The 25464-nt window shown below is 41.0% G+C and overlaps 1 protein-coding gene across 6 annotated transcripts in view; it reads left to right on the plus strand.

Annotated features, from left to right (window-relative positions):
• The window catches only part of LOC135540234 (neural cell adhesion molecule L1-like protein), an 89171-nt gene extending 64317 nt beyond the window's left edge, over positions 1-24854 (plus strand). For 3 of the 6 annotated variants that reach the window (XM_064966744.1, XM_064966745.1, XM_064966748.1), the window contains 21 exons: positions 37-207; positions 521-559; positions 2097-2208; positions 2340-2521; positions 2843-2974; positions 3075-3215; positions 4141-4252; positions 4635-4801; positions 4986-5151; positions 5262-5386; positions 6581-6682; positions 7011-7208; positions 7412-7482; positions 8480-8702; positions 9398-9513; positions 9763-9967; positions 10115-10237; positions 12009-12188; positions 21319-21450; positions 22221-22293; positions 23632-24854. In XM_064966744.1, the coding sequence (XP_064822816.1) occupies positions 37-207; positions 521-559; positions 2097-2208; positions 2340-2521; positions 2843-2974; positions 3075-3215; positions 4141-4252; positions 4635-4801; positions 4986-5151; positions 5262-5386; positions 6581-6682; positions 7011-7208; positions 7412-7482; positions 8480-8702; positions 9398-9513; positions 9763-9967; positions 10115-10237; positions 12009-12188; positions 21319-21450; positions 22221-22293; positions 23632-23839 (2978 nt within the window). In that variant the 3' untranslated portion in view covers positions 23840-24854. The remainder of the gene's footprint in view (positions 1-36; positions 208-520; positions 560-2096; positions 2209-2339; positions 2522-2842; positions 2975-3074; positions 3216-4140; positions 4253-4634; positions 4802-4985; positions 5152-5261; positions 5387-6580; positions 6683-7010; positions 7209-7411; positions 7483-8479; positions 8703-9397; positions 9514-9762; positions 9968-10114; positions 10238-12008; positions 12189-21318; positions 21451-22220; positions 22294-23631) is intronic. The other 3 variants (XM_064966746.1, XM_064966747.1, XM_064966750.1) reach the window with 2 other exon arrangements.
• The last annotated feature ends 610 nt before the right edge of the window (positions 24855-25464 follow it).

The following is a 25464-nucleotide window of genomic DNA, read 5'->3' on the forward strand; positions in this document are numbered from 1 at the left end:
AAAAAATGTACTCAAATGTGGTTTTCACCTTCTCAGGCCTTCAGCACATAGAGCAGGATGACAGGGTGTCCATGGGTCTGAACGGTGACCTGTTCTTCTCTAATGCTCTGGAGAAGGACAGCCACAGAGACTACTGCTGCTTCGCTGCCTTTCCCAAGATACGCACCATCGTACAGAAGAATGCCATGTCTGTCATAGTCAAGAGCAGTAGGTATCAATCTAAAAGACTGTGATTAAGTTTATTTATGATCTCAGCAACAGCAAGGAGCTTGTTATGGTTAGGAAAAGGCTTTGTTTTGATCACCATAATGGTCTCAAGCTCTGATCCAATGTATTTGTCATTATGATCATGTATATGATTAAGAACATACCCAATATCCAACAGCATCTCCAAAGTTGTATTTGCCATGCTCTTGATGCCACTGATGTTTTAATTCATTTAAACCACAGCATTGTGTGTCACTTTTGTTCTATGGATGCTTTGTACATTTTCATATGTTACTACCCACCTTCATTTCAGAAAATTCAAACAATGACTCAAGTAGCAGTCCAGGTCATGGTAAGTTACATTCCCTCTCAATCAGAAAGATTTCTGGCTCCCAGGTGTCTTTTATACAGGTAACGAGCTGAGATTAGGAGCACACTCTTAAAGGGAGTGCTCCTAATCTCAGCTTGTTACCTATATAAGACACCTGTCCACAGAAGCAATCAATCAATCAGATTCCAAACTCTCCATCATGGCCAAGACCAAAGAGCTCTCCAAGGATGTCCGGGACAAGATTGTAGACCTACACAAGGCTGGAAAGGGCTACAAGACCCTCGCCAAGCAGCTTGTTGAGAAGGTGACAACAGTTGGAAGAATGGAAGAAACACAAAAGAACTGTCAATCTCCCTCGGCCTGGGACTCCATGCAAGATCTCACCTCATGGAGTTGCAATGATCATGAGAACGGTGAGGAATCAGCCCATAACTACACGGGAGGATCTTGTCAATGATCTCAAGGCAGCTGGGACCATAGTCAACAAGAAAACAATTGGTAACACAATACACCATGAAGGACTGAAATCCTGCAGCGCCACAAGGTCCCCCTGCTCAAGAAAGCATATATACATGTCCGTCTGAAGTTTGCCAATGAACATCTGAATGATTCAGAGGACAACTGGGTGAAAGTGTTGTGGTCAGATGAGACCAAACTGGAGTTCTTTGGCATCAACTCAACTCGCCTCGCCGTGTTTGGAGGAGGAATGCTGCCTATGACCCTAAGAACACCATCCCCACCGTCAAACATGGAGGTGGAAACATTATGCTTTGGGGGTGTTTTTCTGCTAAGGGGACAGGACAACTTCACCGCATCAAAGGGACGATGGATTTCCATGTATCGTCAAATCTTGGGTGATAACCGCCTTCTCTCAGCCAGGGCATTGAAAATGGGTCGTGAATGGGTATTCCAGCATGACAATGACCCAAAACACACAGCCAAGGCACCAAAGGAGTGGCTCAAGATGAAGCTAGCCAGTCTCCAGACCTTAATCCCATAGAACATCTTGGGAGGGACCTGAAGGTTCGAGTTGCCAAACGTCTGCCTCGAAACCTTAATGACTTGGAGAAGATCTGCAAAGAGGAGTGGGACAAAATCCCTCCTGAGATGTGTGCAAACTTGGTGGCCAACTATAAGAAACATCTAACCTCTGTAATTGCCAACAAGGGTTTTCCACCAAGTACTAAGTCATGTTTTGCAGAGCTGTCAAATACTTATTTCCCTCATTAAAATGGGCGTTTTTCTGGATTTTTTGTTGTTATTCTGTCTCTCACTGTTCAAATAAACCTACCATTAAAATTATAGACTGATCATTTCTTTGTCAGTGGGCAAATGTACAAAATCAGCAGGGGATCAAATACTTTTTTCCCTCACTGCATATCTGTCTACAACACCCATTTTTCCATACCAGAATGTTATTTGAGGATCCAAAGACTGCGTTGTAGGTTAGCAGTTCAAGCGACCCATTCATTGCCTTCTTTGAGAAATCACTTTAGTATTTACCAGTTTCACTAACTAACAGCATAAAACACTGATTGTTTCTGTTCCATTCTCAAAGCCAATTCAATCATGGAGAGAAAACCAAGTCTTCTGATGCCCTCTGGTGTCAAGTCGGAGACACAGCTGGTGAAAGGTGATGAGCTCCTACTGGAGTGCATTGCAGAGGGCTTGTAAGTAAACCTACCTCTGTATTCTACCAAGGACTGCTTCAACATGATATCTGCTGTACATGTAACTGAATGTAAAGCAATTACAACAACCTGCTCATACAACATTTCACTGCCCCTCTTCTTTCATTCAGTCCAACTCCCATGATTGAGTGGTTGAAGATAGACCACAGGCTGCCTGACAGAGTAACAATAGAGAACCATGGGAAACTCCTGAGCATTGACCAGGTTGATGAAGATGACAAGGGGAAGTACATGTGTAAGGCTACGAACATCCACGGAATGGCCGTCCACTACTTTGACGTATCAGTGGAAGGTATGTGTGTGTATCTGAAAAATATGCTGTATAGCTTAAACTGCATTTAGGTTTTACTGTAGGAAGATACCTCATAATAGTAACACATTTTCATGAGAAATAGTGCCATCTATGGTACATTGAACAAACTGCTTTTCAAGAGGGCATCAAAAAGTCACAATTTCAGAACTGTCTCTGGGTGGTAAGATAACACAATCAAGTATTTTGTGATTTCCATGTAAAACAAAAAAATGAGGCATTTATTGAGATGTGTAAACTGTGGCCTGGTTCCCTCCCTTGTTGCAGATGTTTTATGTCTGTATTTGATGTTGGTCTTTCCAGAGCCTCCTCAGTGGGTGTCTGAACCTGAGAGCCAGCTTAGTATGATTGGCTCAGATGTGCTCATCAATTGCTCTGCCACGGGCACTCCTCAGCCCACCATCCAATGGATGGTGAATGGAAAGCCTATTGAGGGTATGTTCTCAGTGTACCTCAACAAGACATGCATCTTGTTGAGGACTTCACCAGGACTTCCTATTGGTGCACAGTTAATGGATTTCATTGTTTATTGCAGAGGTCCCAGCATCTAACAGAAAAGAGTTTGATGACAAAATTGTCTTGCACAAAGCCAACTCGACTGACAGTGCCGTCTACCAATGTGAGGCCTCCAACAGACATGGAACCCTGCTAGCCAATGCCAATATCATGATCATGAGTAAGTTTATGGGGCTTCACTGGTTTTAATCTCCACCTCTGAAAATAGCCTTTACTTTCATCTGAGGCTTTATGTTTTATTGGTTACAAATAAATAGTTGCTAAATCTCAGTCTTAATCACTCTGTTTAACCAGATGTGCCCATCTATTTATAGTTACCCATTATTAAGCATGAAATTGTATGGCACGGAAAGTGCAGTAAAGAATCCAACTGGTTGCTTGGCAATAAAACGGGCAGCATCTGTTTCTCTGTAATTGCCAGACATTGGTGTTAGGCAGTGGAAGATGGTCTGTGAGTGGTGTTGTGTCTGGTTTGAGAGACAGGTCTGGCACGGTCTCTACCCTGCAGCTCTTGGGCCATGGTGAAGGAATGGCTGCCTGAGCACCACGGTCCTCCATAAGGATTACCCACCCACATCCCCTGTGATTCACTCCGCATGCTCCCAGGCATTTATATGCTAACCCATTTCTCCAGTCAATTCAGAATTCAATGCCATAACACTAACATGTGCTGCTTTTATAAGAGCCGATAAGAAATTATTTGCTCTTTTTGGCTTTTCAGAAATGTCTGGAGTTTGTCACTGGTCTGTTTCTGGGTGCAAAATCACAGCTTCCATGGAGTGAGACAGACACAGGATGTTTTGGCTAGAAATGATAAGACGCATTTATTTAAAATTTAGTGCTCATTATTCTGTTTTCATTTTTTCTATTTTTATTGACAGTCCAGCCATTCTTTTAAAATAAATGGTAATTAACAAAGAAGGATGACAACATTTTCACAAATTTTAATTGACTTTAGCATTAACTCTTTATAGCCAAATACTGGAAGAAGTAGTCTGTTCAAGTGGAGGACCACACTTAAATCCCTTCATATCTCATTCATATCCCAAACCCTGAATCACTCACTGGAATGTCTCTTCCCACAGATCTGCCTCCTATGATCCTGACAGAGGAAGGTCTGGAGTATTCAGCGGTGGAGGGGAAGGTTATAGTGATGCACTGCAAGGTGTTCAGTTCTCCACCCTCTGCTGTTACCTGGTGAGTAGACTCTCCCTAACCCTGGTCCCAGATCAGCATGGGCTTTATCCAGCTCATTCTGCTATTGCTGTCATGTGATGTCATCATTGGCACCCAGGCAATACCAGGCTAGTCCAGTTCCAACCAGTCCTCTCAAAGGCCAGTAGAGAGCAGTAGATATCAACGTGTCAAGAGATAGTTATGAAACACCTGTGTACAGAATCTGTTTATCGGTTGGTACGCCACTGTTTATTGAGGAAATATACAGAAAGAAAGCATCTTACACATGCACAAAAACTTTAATGAAACATTTTTTATCTTGTGATGTGCTCAAAAACATTCTTCTGTAATTTAATTAAATCGCAAGTGGAGACTTTAATTGATTGCTTTGAATGTTTTACAGGAACAAGGAGGACTCCACAGGATCTTTGGAGGGACCAAGGTTTACAGTTCACCAGAATGGATCATTGGAGATCTATAATGTGGAAAAAGAGGACATGGGCCAATACACATGTTACACCAAGAATACTGAAGGGATGTCTGCTATCACTGCCTTACTGGATGTTAAAGGTATACAACTCAATAAAAGAAAGCATTTTTTTAAACACCCTAGTCTAGGACCATGTGTTTTTTCTAACTATGTGACCTGAAAACGGTCTTACCTAGTTTTCCCTGCTTCAGTCACGTAGTCAGAAAACATTGGGTCCTAAACATAACCCTTTACATATACAGTTGTGTGTTTGAACTATCCAAGATCCCACAAAGATATTCCAGGCCCCGGAAGACGTGCAGGTCCTAATAGGAACCACAGCCCAGCTCTCCTGCCTGGCGGTGTACGACAACTCATTCAGTGGCGACTTTGAGATTGTGTGGGAAAAAGACGATATGGAGATAGCACTAAACCACACAGAGAATTCTGGGTAAGATAAGCCTTTCTTGCGGTGTTACATATATAAGCCGAGCAGGAAAGTTCACTTGCTTTTTAGATGGCACAGATCAATTGGTTGTCTCTCTTTTTCTCTGCCGATAGATATTTCATAGAGGATGGTATACTGCAGATTGTCAACGTCAGCCACAGAGACCAGGGCATGTACAAGTGTGTGGCCAGAACTCCAATGGATCAGGACACTGCCTCTGCACGACTCATGGTGCTGGGTGAGCAGATTATGTCAAATACATCAAAGCCTGCTCAGACCTAAAGGCTCTACGACACCCAGCACAATAGAAATGCATGTCACAGTATGGATCCATACCGTATGATGAAGCCAAGCGTGCCATGGCATAGTACTCAGAGCAGAACATGATTACACATGTCTTCAGATTCAGTCCTTGGCTCTGCATTTACAGTAAAATGCATTTACATTGTTTGATTCCTTTTCAAAAAACAATGGCTGCATTCCAAACACTTAAAAGACACACTCTATCCCCTCAGCCCTCAAATTGAGTAGACACTTCTGATGACGTATCATGACGTCTGACGGGTATACTGTACACTTGCAGGACAAGGGGCGAGGGAGGAAGGAATCATTTTTAGAATGAACCGCCCTTGTCCAGAAATTGGTCACTTGTTCATTCCGCGATGATTGTGTTTTCAGCCTCCGGTAGCTTGTGGGTGCTTTGTATGCGCTACAGTCAATTATGACTGTATGTCTACTTATATTAACTATATCATTATTAATATACATCTACCATATTATAGCTACCAAAATAATTAGCTAACTAAACATTTGCCTGCCTCGCTGGAACTTATGAAGAAGGAAAAAATATATTTATACAATTTCCAAAAGTTAACCAAACAAAAACATCATTACTTTTACGAGACGTGTTTGTGCCGTCATGTGCATTAGTAGCACAATTTCTAACCTTTTTACATTGCTTTTTACTTACACTTGTGTGTTAACTTGTCCATATTGACGTTGGGGTTTTAAGTTTCGGATGACTTTTCTTAGTGGATGTACAATCATCGCGAATTGAATTATGGGGTGTCTCAGGCCTCGAAGTGAACATAATAGTAGACTTGCAAACTCGATCAAAAACGAGGGCTGAGGGGCTTACGTTGCAAACTTCCCTTGTTTGTCTAATCGTTTGGACTGACGTACAGGATGGTGAGGGGGATTCCCCCAAGGGCATACGGCGAGGATAAGTGGACGAGGGTGTGTCTTTTATGAGTTTGAAACGCAGGCATGAGATGTCTATGACTACGTTACTGCATCATAGTTTTCACTTTCTTTCTTATCAATTGGTCAGTTTCTGCTTCAAATGTTTTTCCTCAGTCCTTTTCCACTCCAGAGGATTCCCTGTCTTTGTGTGTCATCAAAGCAATGTTGTTGTGGTGGTGGTGTTTTCCAGACATCCCACATGCACCTGAGAACTTGGTGCTGTCTGAGCACAAGGGCAGAAGTGTGAAGCTCAAATGGATCCCTGGGGAGGACCACAACAGCTCAACCACTGGTAATAATCTGGTCATCCACCTGGCTCTTCAAACACAGCAAACACAATACGCAGCTCTGCATGCATGTTGGAGCATCAGGCCTGTAGTATACAGTATATACTGACAATAACATATTTACTAAGAAAATTTGAATTAGTACTTTATTATTGTGTTAGTCTCATGTCAACATCCCAATACAAATGAGTAGTTTCATCTTTTGGAGCAAGTATCCTGCTCAGTGCAGGGTCTGAATAGTTTGCTGCATTGCTGGCTGTTAGGTAAACAGCCCTTTTGGCAAAGGGCTTGGGCAGATTGGGGACTGGTCTGTGTGTCTCACCCTGTCAACAGAGTTCATTATTGAGTATGAGGAGAGCCAGTGGGAGCCGGGGACCTGGAGAGAGCTTCAGAGAGTTCCTGGAAATCACGGCTCGGCAGTCCTCAAACTTTACGGACATGTCAACTATCGCTTCCGAGTGTCTGGAGTCAACACAGTGGGCAGAGGGCGTCCCAGTGAGCCCACAGAGAGATACAAGACCCCTCCCGCAGGTAGGAATTCCTCCACTCATGTTGCCTTGTCCTCCTCCTTCATATCACCGTACAGGCCACCCGAGCTGCCTGCACTGCTCGTTGAACTTTAAAACACTCATCATGTGAGATAATTGATTCCACTCTTGTTGATACCAAGGTCTCTTATGTGCACATTTCACAGGAGATTTCTGCCAAAATCCATATTTCTTCTCTCTCACCAGCCCCTGACAAGAACCCTGAAAATATCAAAATTGAAGGTCATTTGCCACATGAAATGGATATCAACTGGGAGGTAAGAAACGGCATGTGGTTCCATATACTGTACCGTCCCTGAATACGTATGCACCTCTCTGAATACTGAATATTTCACAGGAGTTACATTTTTGTGGAAATCAAAAACTCTCTTCATTCAAAGAGAAAATAAGATAGAACAGTGTACACTCAGAAAACAAGGTGCTATCTAGAACCTAAAAGGGTTCTTCAGCTGTCCCCATAACCCTTTGAAGAACCATTTTTTGTTTCCCAAGTAGAACCCTTTTGAGTTCCATGTTAGATACACTACATGGAACCCAAAAGAGTTATACCTAGAACCACACAGGGTTCTCCTATACTTATAGGGACAGCTGAAGAACCCTTTTGGAACCCTTTTTTCTAAGAGTGTACATGCAATTATAAATAAGAATCCCTCAGGAATCAAATATCCATGCTGTTGATATATCATATTGTTGATTTATAACTTTAGAAGAGCTATTTTGATGGTGAATTGGATTGCTATCAAAGCTGCTCATTGTGGTGCTTTTATTAGAAAGTGAAAAGAGAGGAGAGAAGATTTCTTACATGTACAGTAATAAATTCAGCTTTATTGTAAAAAGATTAATCTCACCCCCACTTATTATCTTCCTGCTCCTGCAGAGTAATGTAGCTTCTGAATTGATGAGCTCTCTCATTGTTAATGATTTGCTTTTGTGGATAATAGTGTCTTATTCTATTTCACATCATGGTCAGGCAATTGTGAGGAAACACTAGATCTCTCTACAATGTGTGAAGCCTGCTCTTTATATCAGAGGTGTGGCTCAGAGCTGCCTGGACCCAGCACCCAGCCAAATGTCTAATTGTTTTATATTATCAAAGCCTCATTAGGATCCAAGTGTTTGGGCTTGTCATTATAATCCTGCAATAGCCTAGATGAAGAAAGACATATAAAGAAATCCTTGCTTAATTGTTCAAGTTCCTATAAAATGGTAATAATCTGTGTGTTACTGTTATTCTTACCTTCCCCACTCTTGCAGCCATTGTCCCCCATTGAACACAATGGGCCAGGTCTTGAATATAAGGTGAGTTATAAGAGACAGCATGTGGAGGAGGACTGGCAGGAGCATGTGGTGAAGAGACACTGGTTTGTAGTGAAGGACACTCCCACGTTTGTGCCATATGAGGTCAGGATCCAGGCTAGGAACCACCACGGATGGGGACCTGAACCCAAAGTGGTGACGGGCTACTCTGGAGAAGACTGTGAGTGACTTAAACAGAGAGTTTCTATGTGTATTTCACAATAATTATACTATTGAAATGCACAAGGATAATACGGTACAGTATGTACCATTCAGCTGTGTGTATGGTAGGCTATAGTCCTTAAAATATAGACTATTTTCTCTGAAAAGGCTGATGAAATGTGTGATATGCATGTAGTAGCTTTATTGAGCTAAAACTCTCTTCTAGAAGTCATAAACCACTTCATTCCATGCTGGTTGGTATTTATTTATATTTCTATCTTCATCTTTAGCTTTCTTTTGGACTTGCCCTCAGGAAGTTACCTCAGGTGGTCAAATACAATGTTGTAGATTTTTAAAAAGCACCTCAACCTTGTTAAGAATGTTTTGTCTTCCTTTAGAGGTTTCGTAATACTTTGTTCTCATACTGTCTGGTATCATCGCTTAGGCAATAGTAGTGAGCCCCACACTAGTTCCTACCTTGTGAAAGTGGTATATCACAGATGCCGTCACTGATCTATAGATTCATATTTTACAGAAGCATATATTTGAAGCATCTAAATACTCAACCCAGCCAATACTAAACATATATTATGATCTGGTGGATCATTCACCATAAAGCTGAGCTTATATTTCACATGTTGGGTTGATATTTACAGTACTTAGTGTGACATACGGGCTGAATGGACTGTGACGTGAGTGTATTTGGCCCTGCAGTCCCCTCTGCGGCTCCTGATGATGTAGCGGTGGAGGTGATGAACAACTCGCTGGTCAAGGTCAGCTGGATGCGTGTTCACAAGGACAAGCTGCATGGACATCTGGGAGGCTACAGGGTAATTCTTTAAAACAGCCCTGAAACGTTCAGACACAGTTTAAAGGGAGAGACTCTGACCTCGCTGGATCTCCTGGACCTCTCACCCCACTTTGTCTCCCTAACGCTGGCAGCGCACTGTTACCTTACACAGGCGCAAAATACTATAACCCAGACTATAGCCTTCCCCATTCAGGATGTATTGTCCTTTTCTCACATACGATCTGTTAGATTCATAACACTGTGTGTCCTTCTGTCATGGCGGTGTCAGATAAGCTGGTGGCGGCTGCGTAGTCTGCTGGACTCAAAGAAGACTCACGGGGACAAACACACTCTGACATTCCCGGGGGACCGGAACCATGCCATGGTACCAGGGCTCACGCCCTTCTCTGAGTACAGCCTCATCATCATGACCTTCAACAGGCGAGGCAATGGGCCAGGTAGCCACGCCGTCAACTTCAAAACCCCAGAGGGAGGTAAGACAGGAGGGGAGAGGAGCGTGCCATGGAACATATTAATTCACTACTGTGCAACTGAAGAAGAAAATAAACTATCTGGACACAAGCTTATTGTGTTATTGTGTTAACACTTTTTTACTACTTGTATATTTGTTTGTTTCCCAGTTCCAGAGAAAACCCCAGTTTTCAGGGTCACAGATGTTCAGAAGCACACCGTCACTCTCACCTGGGCACCTCCTCTGGAAGCCAACGGAGTCCTTACAGGATACCTGCTAGAGTATCAGCTGAGTATGTACAAATCTTTCCACTTCCCTGTTATTAACCTGCAGTCTGACATGCACCAGGCTCCCTTCATTCAATATGTCTAGCAACTCCTTGATCTTACCACTATGATATATTGCTGTGCTTATGAGTGGTGCTACAGTGCATTTTGTAATGCTTGTTAATGATGGTATCTAGTTTAGCTCCTACAGCTGGTGTGAAATGTTTGTCTTAATATAGAAATGTGAGAAAATAAATGCAGAGCTTTGATAGTGAAGATCCACAGGTTTAAATCTCACAAGTTGTTGCATGAGAATATGATCAAATGGAGAACAAATACTCAGATGAAAAATACCCTCAAGGAGAAAAGAATGAGGGTTGAATACAGCTAAATGTTAAACGTCTGTTATTGGACGGCATTATTGGATGGCATCAGAAAGCATGGAAGTGGATATCCAGTGTGACTCATTGATAGTATGAATGTATAATGACCCCATTGGTGAGAGAGGGGTCAGTATCTGGTCAGGGTGTGGCCTGTGTGGTGTGTTGTGATCCGGCACCAGCAGCGCTGACCAAGGCCAGCGTGTCACAGCCTTTTAAGGTCTTGGTTACTGACCCCATCCTGTCCACCGGGGACTTCGTCACAACCAACGACCCAGATTAAACAGTCATAGGACAAGAATAATGTGCATGTGTGTGTCCCTCCCTGGCCTGAAACAATACCGATGATGAGGCTGATTACAACATTTCAAAGACAGCTTTGCAAAGTAACTCTCCCTAATGGTTTTTGATTTTTCTAATGCACAAGAGGGTCAAAAGTGTCATGTTGTATATCAGAAGAAGGGACGTTTTCATTGTGCAATCATGATAAAGCTGATGGACTCTTTTGAAGTGAGGGGTTTTGAAGGAAGTGATGTTAATGGTAAAGATAATGCACCAGAGGAAGCAGCAGAGGAATTGAAAGGCTGCTGCAAAGCTGTTCCAGGGCTGAGCCCAGCTTCTTAGAGGTTATTTGCTAACTTAATATTTCACAGGTTTCACAGGACCTACACTGTTAGATTGATGGCCAGTTCCATCTCTAGGGAAGGAAGAACCAACTACCAATGCAAATCAGATGTTGTTCATAGGTTGCACCTCCATCACTCGGTCGTGTCATGCCATTGTTGTGAATAGTGGTGTCCTAAAGTCGTGATAAGCCCAGTCATTCTGGATGGAGGCTAACGACTGTTTCGTCTAAATTACACTATAGTGCCTGGAAATACGACGACATTGCTAAAGTAGTCAAATGTTCAGTAGGAAACAACAGATGGAAATGTTGTCATTTGCTAGCAAAGTTTGTCAAGAAAAGCTAGCAATGCTAACAGTAGCTCGCTAAAATCCGGTGTCCTCCCCTCAATCTTAGCTAACTAGCTAACGTTATACTGCATCTAAAGCCAACCTGGCAACATCAAAATGATTAAAAAGATTTTCCTTGTAATTATTTGCCTCCTTTTGAATGGCATTGTATTTCTAAGCCACTCTAATGCACCTTTGATTCAATCTTTATCAGCGCTCATTGACATTACATTGAGTAGAATGCTCAGTTGGCCATCAGTCCAAAACCAATGTTCAAAACAGCATTGTGACAAAACATGCAACCCATGATTACATGCTCACACAATGTGGTCCTATATCTACCAAACCCACCACATTTTATGAGTGTCAATCAAATGCTTATTTTGTCCTTCTGTATCAGAGATATCCTTTGTGTCCATTAATATATGAAGACACGTTTAATCGAGTCTCTGTGTGTGTTTAGTCAACGACACAGAGGAGGTGGGTGTCCTGCAGACTGTGGATATCAGCAACCCTGACACCACCATGTGGGTCCTGCAGAACCTGGAGGCTATCAGCAGATACAAGTTCTACCTGCGCCCCTGCACCAGGGTGGGCTGTGGACCCCGGGTCAGCAAGGAGAGCACCACCACGCCTGAAGCACGTAAGTCACACAGGCCGAGGTGTGGCAGGGGGATCCTGGTGGAAAATCTTTGAGAATGGAAGGGGGTATGGGTTTATTGTTGGGGGAAATAACGAGACGTGGTAGCAGGACTTTATTAGAGGGTTGATGTATTCTGTAAATGACCAAGCCTGTACACTGTAGATGACCAAGCCATTTCAGTAATGTATTAGCTCATTGAATTTCAGGGAATGTGATATTGGCTCCAACTGCCAGGCTTTTCATATCTCCATCTAAGTAATGTTTGTGGGTAAACAATATCATAAGGGTGTGAGAAGGGGTTTCATTCATCATTGTCATAAAAGAGCAAATGCTTATTGATTTGAAGGAGAAAGCGAGATATGAAACAAACGGCTGGAAAAGAGAATTGCCTTCAGCAAGGGAAAATGCACATTTTCTGTATCGTATTGTATAATTATATAGGAATTGGTAAAGTAAGTAGATTGCCATTGCAATGTTTGGCTCATGCATATGACACAACATTTTCATCTTGTGAATTCTATGTCAGTTCTACTTCAGTGGAGTGGTAGATGTACTCTGTCGGAACCAGGCCAAGCTCAATTCAACTGAGTCTTTGGGAGTGGAGATAAGGGGGTGACACCATTCAAAGATGATTAGAATCTAATGAAAATAAGCAAGTGCACTTGAATGTGTAATGGAGGGTCTGCACTGTGGTGCCACATCACACATAGCTTCTGTCTAACAATAGTAATAATTGATTTGGGTACTCTCTAATAATAAGGGCTTGTAAATTCATATAAATGGTTAACAAAACATAGCATTCTTTTCAATCAAACACAGTAAGCAGGCTTCTGGGATTAATTAAATGCAAGAATGCATGTTTAGATTGATTTACAACAAAAAAACACCATTATGGTATGAAATCCAAATAAATATACTTTCTCCGTGTGTGGGAGTAATGTCAAATCAAATCATGTTTTATTTGTCACGTGCTTTGTAAATGACAGGAGCAGACTAATAGTGAAATGCTAACTTACGGGCCCTTCCCAACATTGCAGAGAGAATAATAACACAAGGAGTAAATACACAATGAAGTAACGATTGCTTGGCTACATACACGGGTTCCCAGTACTGAGTCAATGTGCAGGGGTACGAGAGGTAATTGAGGTATATGCACTGCCTTCAGAAATTATTCATACCCCTTGACTTATTCTACATTTTGTTGCTAGACATCATTGCTAGGCAACCATTTTCAGGTCTTGCCATAGATTTTTAGTAGATTTATGTTAAAACTGTAACTCGGCCAGTCAGGAACATTAATTGTCTGCCTGGTGAGGAACTCCAGTGTAGATTTGGCCTTGTGTTTTAGTTTAATGTCCTGCAGAAAGATTAATTCATCTCCTAGTGTCTGCTGAAAAGCAGACTGAACCAGGTTTTCCTCTGGGATCTTGCATGTGATTAGCTCTATTCTATTTATTTATTTTTATCCTGAAAATTCCCAAGTCCTTAACCATTAGAGGCATACTCATAACATGATGCAGCCACCACTATGCTTGAAAATATGGAGAGTAGTACTCAATAGGGTTGAATATTTTCCCAGTATTTTACAAATGTGCCCGCCAAAACGAAAGTGTTATTCAAAAGCGTTATAAAGCATATAAATATGTCTGGATTTGATTGGATCTTTGTTCAGCATGAAAATTCAAACCTGATGCTACCTGACCCCGATGAACCATATATTAAATACATTAACAACATTTAATGAGCCCAAGCCCAAAAAATACTAAATAATTGTGTCTTTATCCAATACATATATGTGTAGGCTACTGCAAATTATGCTCAACAGAAAAACATAAAAGCCCGTGGATGTAGCTAGCTGTATGCTATCTTGGGTAAATAAATGAATCTAGCTGCAGTAGGCTAATATTTTTGAGTGTGAACTTTTACTGTATTATATTATATGGACTGGAATTACGCACATCTTTCAAACCATGATAAAGCAGAAGAGAACATGTGATTCTGGTGCAGCACATGCAGTATACATAGTTACAAGTATAGGCTAGCAAATTTGATTATATTGTTGAAATATAATAGAGCCTATTTGTATAAGTAGTATATATACCTTTCATAATATTTCCCCTCATGTTATTAGTTTACCCCCTCTTTCTCTATTGTTGCTTTGTTCCTTCCTCACTTTCAACAGTTAATAGAAATATGTTTCGTTGTCCTTATCTTCATCATTCTAATGAAATCCTTGAGTAATATAGAACTAGAATTAGATGCAGAAGGCTTTGATTTCTCGTCACAAAGATTGAATTGTTAGAGGTCTGAATAAATAATTGCTACAGCCTACCGCCATAGCGTATTCACTATTTCAAACTATCCGTGAGTTCTATTGGCTGCTGTATTTAACATTCAGCAAAAAGAGCTTGCGTCCCTCTTCGAATAGTCTATTGGTATAAGAAATGCAAAAACAAAACAAAAATGTCCAGCAGGCTATTCTAGTCTAGCTTTTCCTGCATGGGACTCCAAGAGCTAAGGAGGGTTTGTTACAGAGAGAGGTCAGCGGAGCACAGGTGTTTGGGTATTGTGCAAGAGACAGAGGCTATACGTTAGAAGCTTATAATGCATAACCCAGCATAAATGTGCTAAATATAAGGCTAATACTGCATTGAACAGGATTGTCTATTTTGGATGCCATTTGAAAGGTGTTAATGGAGAGAGAGGAAGACTGTGAGAGAGTGCTCATATGTGCACTGATTTAAATCAATGATATTCAAGTGATAGGCTATTATATAAGTCTGCAGCTGCAAATTAAAAAAGTACAAAACTTTACTGTTAGGCGGAGCAGCACAGGGGAACCCAAGAGCAGACTCAGACCAAGAAACAGGGATGAATAAACCAAGGTATTTATTGTAACACAGGGGGATATGGAGTGCAGATCTGGGGAAGCTCAGATGAGTGGTAGGAAACTAATGTGGAGGCTGAGGTTGGAGTGAGCTGGGTTGGAACAGGGTAAACAGGTCCGGAGAGAATCCAATGGAGTGGTGGTGTGGTGAATCCAGAACAGGGTAGCAGGTTGGTGAGATGTGGAACAGGAGACAGGAGCCAGGAGCCAGAGTCAGAGCGGCAAAACTGCAGTGAGAGGATAAACAGCATCAGGCAGGGAAACAGACACAACAGGGTCTTGAATAATCATAAATAGCTAGAATCATAAACTGACTGAGCAGAGATTACGATCTGGCAGAGTGGAAGATGCAGGACTGAGTATTTGTGGAGATCTTGATTATGGAAGGGGTTGCAGCTGGTGAGGATCCGCTTTGGCTCCAGCACACCTGTCTCCAACCACACAATCACAAACAAACAGAAAGGGAGAGAGAGAGAGAGAGAGAGAGAGAGAGAGAGAGAGAGAGAGAGTGTACTGGAGAAGTGGCTGCAGGTCAAGGTGACACCGGATGTCCACTAGGGGGTGTGGCAGGAGCAGATGTGACATTCACAATTAAAAAACAAGGTGACCCCGCAAGCCAGATGATTATGGGTACAGTAAATTGCATTCGGTCAGTAAGTGCATTCGGTCTTTATATTACTGTAGTATAGGCAATGCTGAAACAAATGTAGGCCTACCTGTCACAAGAAAAAAAGTTACCATGATGAGATGATAGGTCTACATGCATTGTGAATTGCACTCCATACTGAGATGGGTTGTCTGTCCCCAACCTGAGCGTTGATTCATCATGCAGAGTCTGCAGAGAAGCCAGATTTAGACATTTCACATAATTTAATAGTTCCATTTCAATCCATGCTGTTCATAAAAATTATGTATAATATTTTACCGGTTCCTCTGTTATCCCGGGAAAAGATTGTGGTTTTGGGAGGAAAAATCCTGGTAAATCTAGATACCCGGGTTCCCGCCGTTCCCGCCATTCAACCCTAGTACTCTGTAATGTATTGTATTTGCCCCAAAATTAACACTTTGTATTCAGGCATCCTTCTTTTCTCTCTGTCAATTAGGTTATTATTGTGGAGTAACTACAATGTTGTTGATCCATCCTCAGTTTTCTCCTATCACAGACAGTAAACTCTGTAACTGCTCCAAAGTTACGAGTGGCCTCATAGTGAAATCCCTGAGTGGTTTCCTTCCTCTCCAGCTACTAAGTTAGGAAGGACGTCTGTGTCTTTGTAGTGACTGGGTGTATTGATAAACCATCCAAATTGTAATGAATAACTTCACCATGCTCAAAGGGATATTCAATGTCTGCTTTTTTAAAGCATGCTACTTATTATTTGACTTGTTAAGCAAATTTTTAATCCTGAACTTATTTAGGCTTGCATAATAGAGGGGTTCTTGAATACTTATTTACTCAAGACATTTCAGCTTTTCATGTTTTATGAATGTAAAACATTTAGAAAAACGTATTTCCACTTTTACGTTATGGGGTATTGTGTTTAGGCAAGTAACACATTTATTTTTGTATTTTTTATACATTTTAAATTCAGGATGTAACACAACAAAATGTGGAAAATGTCAAGGGCTGTGAATATATTCTGTACATACAGTATAGATAGGGGTAAAGTGACTAATGTAATATTGTTTTGAATATATACCCTGTAAACTCAGGAAAGACGGAGATGGCCCTGAGTTGTAATCTACTTAATATACATGATTGGATCTCCCATCACATTTATGTAGGGAAACATTTTGCATCTTTTTCATGCTTATATTGCAGTTTGTGTCAGCACATGTTCTTGCTGTGCCATGCTGAAGTACGTAAGGCTTTTAACTTATGCAATTGATAATAATGTGTGCCCGTCAGGTGGGTATCCATCTTCTTGATGATATGTTCACTGTGTGGTGTGGAAGCTAAAACCACTTTCCATACATGTATCTGCTTGGTAATGCTTTCCTTTCTTATTTTCTGTCTCCTCACCAGTTTCCACAGTGGTATCCACTGTCAGTATGTAGATTTCTGTTTATGTGCAGCACAAAGCAACTTCTGTAGTCTAACACTGATGTAAATCACCCCTACAGGTATATTCTCTGCGAAATAACTACATTGATTTATTTCTGCATGAGTCATCCATGAATTATTTGTATCAAATCCTTGGTGGATACTTGAGTAGTACTGTAGCTCTCACATTCCATTTCTGACAGAGACTATTCTTCTATCTGTTAGTATGATATCTCTAAGCTATACTGGATGCAGTTTCTTTAACATAAACTAGTTGTGAGTGCATGAATATGGATAAAGGTCTGAAATACAGGTGGGAGGTGAATCTTGGAGACAGCAGCTCCTGGCCCAGTTGCCTGTATGGTTAACTAGGTCAAGAAGGCATTTAGAAAAACAAGCCTGATGTCAGCAACCATTAAGACACATAATATTTCACACAAATATGGAACTAAGATGATGCAGATACTCCCCTCATCTGTGAATAATTGCCCTTCTCTGTTGCGTGCCCTTGCCATCAGCGCTGAGCACTCTGATGCCTCCGTTCATTAGTAGACCAATACAGACTCCGCTGTTTTCAGACAAAGTTTGTGGATTTCTCTGCAGTAACAATGGTAATGAGGATCCCGTTTATAAATTCATATGAATCCAGGCTCATTAGTGAATCTGTAAATTAATATTGACTTTTGTTCCAACAACATTAGGCTCAATGTCACACGTATTACAAACAGAGGGATCAAATTAAGCTTTCGGTACAGCATACAGGAAGTCTATCAGACGTGCATATTCTGTATATTGTAGTGTCAATAAAAGTTCAAATGATGACGTCTTTGTTTCATCAGAGGAAAAGTCCCTTCCTGTAGTATAAATCATTACCAATGATCACCTCTAACCACACATTAGACCTTATTTGCTTGTTGTTTGATGGTATTCATTGCTCAAGCCACGATTGCGCACCCCAATTAAAAGTCAGACATGCTTTTAAGTTATGTACCCAGTAGCTCTCTCAGGTCCTCTGGCACTGGCCGTTTAACTTTCCCAAAGACTAGGACCAAGATGCATGGAGAGGATACCTTTAGTTATTATGCCCCCGGCCTCTGGAATAGCCTGCCAGAGAACCTGAGGTGGGCCGAAACTATGGACATATTTAAAGGAGATCTTAAAACACGTACGTTTTTTTCCCCAATAATCTTCAGGTGTCTTCCTTTTCAGGCCAGTCTGCCTCCCCCTCACATCCAAGCACTACAGTCTCCCATATGGCCAAGTTCACCCGCTCCAACATAGGTATTCATATAACCAATTGTGTTCAATATGGCAATGATAGCCATAGGTGAAAACCACAGGAGGCTGGTGAGGGGATGAAGGCTCATAATAAATGAGAATGGAATGGCATCAAGCACATGGAAACCATGTGTTTGATGTGTTTGTTACCATTCAATTATTCCGTACCTACCATTACTATGAGCCTGTCCTCCCCAATTAAGGTGCCACCAGCCACCTGTAGTGAAAACACTAAACTCTAGTGATACCATATGATAAAAATACTCTTCTCTATTTTGAGCTTAACTTCAATCAATAAAAAGTAGCTTAATAATTGATGTTGAGTTAAAGTCCCGCAAACATCTCAACAAACTCATTAAGAGACAGTCCTGTTTTTTAAGGGGCGGCAGGTAGCCTAGTGGTTAGAGCATTGAGCCAGTAACTGAAAGGTTGCTAGATTGAATCCCTGAGCTGACAAGGTAAAAATCTGTTGTTCTGCCCCTGAACCAGGCAGTTAATCCACTGTTTAAGAACAGTCATTGTAAATAAGCATTTGTTCTTAACTGATTTGCCTAGTTAAATAAATAATCTATTCCATACCTGAAGGTGTGAGTGTAGTTCAAAAAGGATAAATGGAAATGTCTGGTGATGGCTTGGTCAATATCTTGCTGTGTAAAGGAGGACTTTGGCCCAACAAATCAATTAGACATATTTGTTATATGTCTAATTGATTTGTTGGGCCAAAGTCCTCCTTTACACAGCAAGATATTGACCAAACCATCACCCGCCACCTTCATTTAACCTTCAACTGAGGACACAACAATAGTGCTGTTGGACAGGCAACTGTCCATACAGTAGCAATATTTGAGCTGAAGGAAATGTAGGCCTAGTCAGGCCGAGTGAGGAGGAGGAGCAGGAGGTGTGAGCTCTTACAGAGAGGGTGATATTTAGGGGAAACTGAGATAAGTGGATAAGTGGAAACTGTTGATAGCTGTACATCAGAATATTTAGTGTACTGGGCTCAGCTTTAAAAAATCTCCCTGACTTTGAAGAGCCATTTTGCAGGCGTTGTGGCAGGGCCAGGGCTGCGCTCCCTGCTGTGGCAACAGATGCTTTCTGCAGCCTTTAATACCAGGCTGAGCAGTGCAATGACAGACACGCCAAGCCCTGGGATATTTTTTGTCACTTAGAATAATCATACTAAGCAAATTATGGGAATTACCATAGTTACAGAGTCATACACCAGCTTTACCCATGGTGTGTCATTTGTGCTCACAGGGATGGGCAGCCCAGACACAGGTGTCCTTGTGTTCTGAATTATCACCTGAGCAAACACCTGAGCAGGAGACACAGTCGAAGATTTGCATGTTTGCCTGAGGGAGATGAAGGGGATTGTTTGCCGTTGACCTGTCGTACCAAAGCTGTGCAACCTTTCTTTTCAAACTTGCAATTTGAAGTGATGCATTATTCTCACCCTCCCTCCAGCTGCAGTGGTTCTTTGATTTCCTGGAGTGTCAGTCTTCAGAGACTTTATTAGTCTGTTATTGTCTAATGTATGCAGCACTGCTGTGTACATGAGTTAAGCTGCAGTGAGGCACAGGGACTTCTGCTCACCCCTGATATTTAACATTTCCATCGAAATATATACTGTTGTAGAGAGAAGCACAATCTATGTGATTTGAAAGCAATAGCAATCAGTTGTATTAAGAAAATGAACATTCAAGGTCAATAAGCAGGGTTTTGGATTGTTCATGTAGTCTGCATGTTTCAATGGACACATACTCTCTTCAGCTTTGCTGGCTTTCCTTGGCTTTCCTTTTCCTTTGTTAATTTCATTACAAGTGATTCAGGAAATGTGCCAGTTATTGATAAGCCTTCATTCTATATCCTCCAGTAGTATTAAACATGAGACACATATGTTAGACTATATATACTGCACTGTATGTGCATAAGCAAATGGATTGACTTCATCAACAAGTCCCTGGCCACCTTTAGATCCATGTTTTTTTGTGTGTACTGTCCTTAATCCTTTACTAACCCTGTTCTGCCATGTATCCCCTCTTCCTCCTTCATCTGTCTGTCAGTCACAGCCCTGTTGAATATTAGTTCCTCAGTTCGTGACAACTTTGCAAACATCAGTTGAATTCCAGGAAACTAACAAACTCTTTGTTGCATATATGAACAATTGTAAGCACATTACTTCTATGTCCATTTGTAGTATATTTTATAGCGGTATACTTTTAAGGTGATTTTGAATGTATTGGTAACATCTGAGACATCTCCATACAGTTCTACCGTTACATGCTAGAAATTGTGTCCTGTGTTATTTCATCGAACGCTCTGTAAATAACCCTTTAACCCTTCCGCCTCATGAGTACTAAAACCCTCCCTGATTGTGCACCTAGGTAAAGGTAACTCCTCTAAGACTTTCCACGTGATTGAGGGGCTGGAGCTTGGGACTGTGTACACTGTGCGACGTATGACTAACAACTGGGTTGATAATATTAGTCTTTTTGAATATGTAATCAGGACCAGGGCTAAAGTGAGCAGGGATGCTATTGGAAAAGAAGAAAAAGCTCTACCACCCCCCAATCAAATCCCTACACACACAATCTCCATAACCAATTGAAGTTTTATTAAGTATGCAGGTGCACCAATGTCCTTGAACATGTCTCAAGGTATCATGCATGGTTCTCTGTGTCAATAGGATTTTTTTATATATTTTTTGTGACTTGGTGAAAGGAATTCCATTGGAACAGCCTCCTCAGTTGATTAATTAGACAAGGTGGATTAGCTGTTTAATATTAATACTGGTACATTTCCATTTCAACATCACCTGCTGCCTCTGCATCCAATAGACTTTGTCGATGTAAACATTCAATCAATTGTCCTCGTGAAAGGCAGAGTCAAAGTCAAAGTGTTGTTGTTTCTTCTCCTCTCCTCAGGTCTGGCAAGCATCCATGGAGGAATCTCTACCCAGGGCTGGTTCATCGGACTGATGTGTGTCGCGGCTCTCCTCACACTCATGGTGTTAATCGCCTGCTTTGTCAACAGAAATAAAGGAGGGAAATATTCCGGTAGGTACTCAAACACACACACGCACACACATTGCACCTTATGAATGCTAACTAATCACTGCACTAGGCATAATTATATTTCCATTTAGAGTATTTATTACCAAAGAGAAATGATCACTCTGGACACCATTATAGACATATTTAAGCTGATATCTTATTAGTAGTAGAAATATACATCACACCACTGTTCAACATTTCAATGCTGATATTTACAGTATAATGAGAACTTAAATTAATGGGAGCATATGCATTTATATTGATAACATTTAAATAAATACAGCATATTTGAAATATGCAGCATTTGAATAACAAAACATAGAATGCACAGAATACACAGAAGATATGTAAATGTTATGGTCACATGCCAGCGGTGGGGATCTTAATGCCAGTCCTGTCTGTGGGGGATAGGGGGTCATTTACAGTACCTTTCATCTTTATTCACTTATTGAGCGCCAGGTTCAGCTCAGCTAATCGCCTATCATATCAGAAAGACAGTCTAAATCCCAGGGCTTTGTTCTGTGATGCATTCATTAAACACTACCTCCTGCACTTTCACTGATAGTTAGCTTTCCCTTTTTGAAATTCGGATTCAGTTGTTACTCATATTGTTGCTGACATCAAGCACTGAGTATGTTGTACTCAGGAATGTGTGAGAACTTGTAAGGTGTTTTAGCAGAACATTACTTTGTCTTTAACATGGTATAAAGTTGTTTATTGAATGTTGTACTGTTCTCAAGGTACCCTAAACATTGATCTTTCTCTCCGACCAGTAAAGGAGAAAGAGGATCTTCATCCAGACTTAGAGTCCCAGGGTATCCATGATGACACCTTCTGTGAATACAGGTAATCATACCACCAACCACCATTGTATCAATAATTCAGAAATCAGCTCATATATTAACTTTGTTTTGAATTGTATCACATTGTATAATTCTATCTCTGCATTTCTCCTGATTTAAAAAGAAAACCCTACATGCATGAGCTTAACACAGACCTTCACAGACATCCCTGTTCAAGACATGTGATGGGCTGAGTAACATGTATTCTAAACATGATGTGGTAAACAGCAACAAATACCCCCATTGTTGTTTACACATCAGTGATGTTGATGTGGTATCACCCTATATTGTACATTGTTATTAGGTAGATGTGTCCTGGTAGAGCTCAGGTCATTAGCAGTAACAGCCTCATTGTTCAGATGTTACTATTTGTTTCTGAATGGAACTCAATGAAGGAAGGCTGCCTGGCCACAACACAACCCAGCAGGAGGCTAAAACCAATATGTGTAATTGAATGCAGCTCATCTCCGGGGCAGTAAAATCTGTGCTCAATTCATTAATCTTTCACTGGTCCGATTCAGATCACACTCACAGAGTGCAACTCAGAGACCCACACTTCACTTCAATCAGTAGTCTCACACTCTAACTGGAAGTTATGAATCAGAAGTAGCCTAGACATCTTCATCATGTGGTCACAGTAAAGTTGTGAAGTAGAATGTTGCTTCTGGTCCTTAAAATATATGGCTCCCAATGTCAGACCACGGGAAAGCACATTTATTGTATTTTTACTCCAAAATCAAAAAATGCTCAGATCCCTGAAGCACCTGACTTCACCATCATTAACCATGGAGGAGCAGCATGATGCCAATCCAAACCATTAGTCTATACAATCAACCCTTTATGTGATCAGTCTCGTGTTAAATAATTCAATGAAAACTACAGCCTGAGCATCTCTCCCCATACAGACAGGGTTAAAATGCACCTTGTGACTGCAGCATGTGCACGGTCGACATCTGCATCAGCCTGACAGCCACATCAATACCCCATCTTCTTTTAATTATCCCATTCATCGTCACATACATTGATATACTGTACATGTAAGGTTTAAGTCACCAATTTGTAAGTCGCTCTGGATAAGAGCGTCTGCTAAATGACTTAAATGTAAATGTAAGTACACTTGACAGAAGTGCCCTTTACTAGTGCACATATCTGATCATTTTTCATCCGTCTGTCAATCAGAGGTAAACATTGCTGCCAATCACCGAAGCTCTTCATTTAAGCTCTTTGGGTTCAAACCTGCCTGTGTCCCTGTCCTTAACAATAAAGCCCATAGAGTTAAACCATGAGTGAAATTAGGTGGTTTTGAAATCCCCTGTCTTTGTGCCGTCATGTTGTGACACAGTGACAATGATGAGAAGCCACTGAAGGGCAGCCAGCACTCTCTGAGCGGACAGATCAAAGCAGAGGACAGTGGGGACAGCCTGGTGGACTATGGGGATGAGGACATCCAGTTCAATGAAGATGGCTCCTTCATCGGCGAGTACGCAGGTCGCAAAGAAAAGAAGGTGTCCATGGAAGTCAAAGGAACCACGAATCAGAGCACAGCGTGAGAGCAAGGAAAACGGTCCATCATCCATCCTTAGGACAATACTTTCATTAGACTGGTGGAGGGGAGGGGACATAAAGTAAGTAGATGACATAATCCGTACCAATCACAAATGTAATGTGTCATTGTCAGCTGCACTGCCATCTTCATTTTATAAAGCTGTTTGTTTTATCAAGCTGTAACAGAATGCATAATTTCCAAATGTATATATTATTGTATGTGGGAGTGTTTTATATTACTGCAAATCAGTGAAAACCTTTGAGGCTTTTTGCATTTTTTTTTGTCAAATGCAACAACTGTTTGAAATCAATTCAAATGTAAAAAGGAAGAAAAAGAAAACTCCAGTCCACATTGATCCTTGTCTTATACTACCAGATCTCTCATGCCCAGTCATCATTTAGCAAACTACACCTGTATGTGAGCAGATGATGTCAGCCTCTTTCAGTTGAAGCAAATATTGGCATTTTATATTTGAAAGGCATTCATTAAATATGATTTTAATATGTGTACAAAGGCTGTTCATCAACTTATTTCCTGGTTTTATACATGACAAAATAACAATACAAAACAGATGCCTCAGTTATATCACATGAAATGCCAAAAGATCTAAGGCAAGGGCTCTGAGAACTCTCAGTTGATAACAGGAAAGTACTTCTGTTGTTTCCACAGTGAGGTTATGATTCAGTGGTTTTATGTGCCAGCTCGCTATAACATGCAGACAATTATCAACCGAGTTACCACTTGATCTATTCTAGCTCATCAAAATACCAAGTAAAGCATTAATGTTGTTCCCATGTTCTTAGAACAGCCTTGCTCATTACAACTTGCATGTCACTGTAGACAATGCCATTCAACTCCAAAAAAGTAATCATAGTAAACCTGTTTGAAAGTCAACCTAAACGTTACCATGATGATCGCCTTCGATTGCATCTTTGTACAAATGCATCAAATATAGCTATTGTATGTTAAAGACTGTTTGTGGATGTTTTGATGTTATTAAATTGTTTAACTTTTCATTACCATTGGCTGTAGACTGACTGTCCGTCTTTAAACTGCATACAGAAAGAATAATTCAACATAAATATACATTGTGCTTTGGGGTTTGTAATGAACTCTGCTTCTGCAGAAAGCTTTTGAATGTCATTACAACATGCCATATTGTGAAATTAGTAAATCCACTCCTTAGCTAGCTATCTAACTAGAAGAACAAGGAGACGGTAGTTCATGTTGCAAACCATATACTAAGCTATATGGAAGGTCATACCAAGGATCATTTAGCTATTTGATTTAGAATTTTAAGACCTCTTGAAGTATCAAAAATATATATAAAAAAAATGTTTGGATGAAAAAAAGAGTTTTGGTGTTACTGCTATTAGCCCATCGAAACAGTTCAGATGCTATAAACTAAAATTGGTAGATCGGCTCCAGTGTCTTCAGACGAGTCTCCTGACACTTGTGGAGGTCATAGAGCAAAAGGCGACATAGGTGGGTGCGGTGAATTGAGAAACATCCAATGCAAAAAAACTGATATCTCTAGCTTAATCTGACAGAATTGTGTATTATGCTAATTACATTTCCGCGCGGGCGTGGACATCGACCTTAGGGGGCTAACAGAGGGTTAGGAGGGCT

Source organism: Oncorhynchus masou, chromosome 5, assembly GCF_036934945.1.
Source record: "Oncorhynchus masou masou isolate Uvic2021 chromosome 5, UVic_Omas_1.1, whole genome shotgun sequence".
Classification (NCBI taxonomy): Eukaryota; Metazoa; Chordata; class Actinopteri; order Salmoniformes; family Salmonidae; genus Oncorhynchus; species Oncorhynchus masou.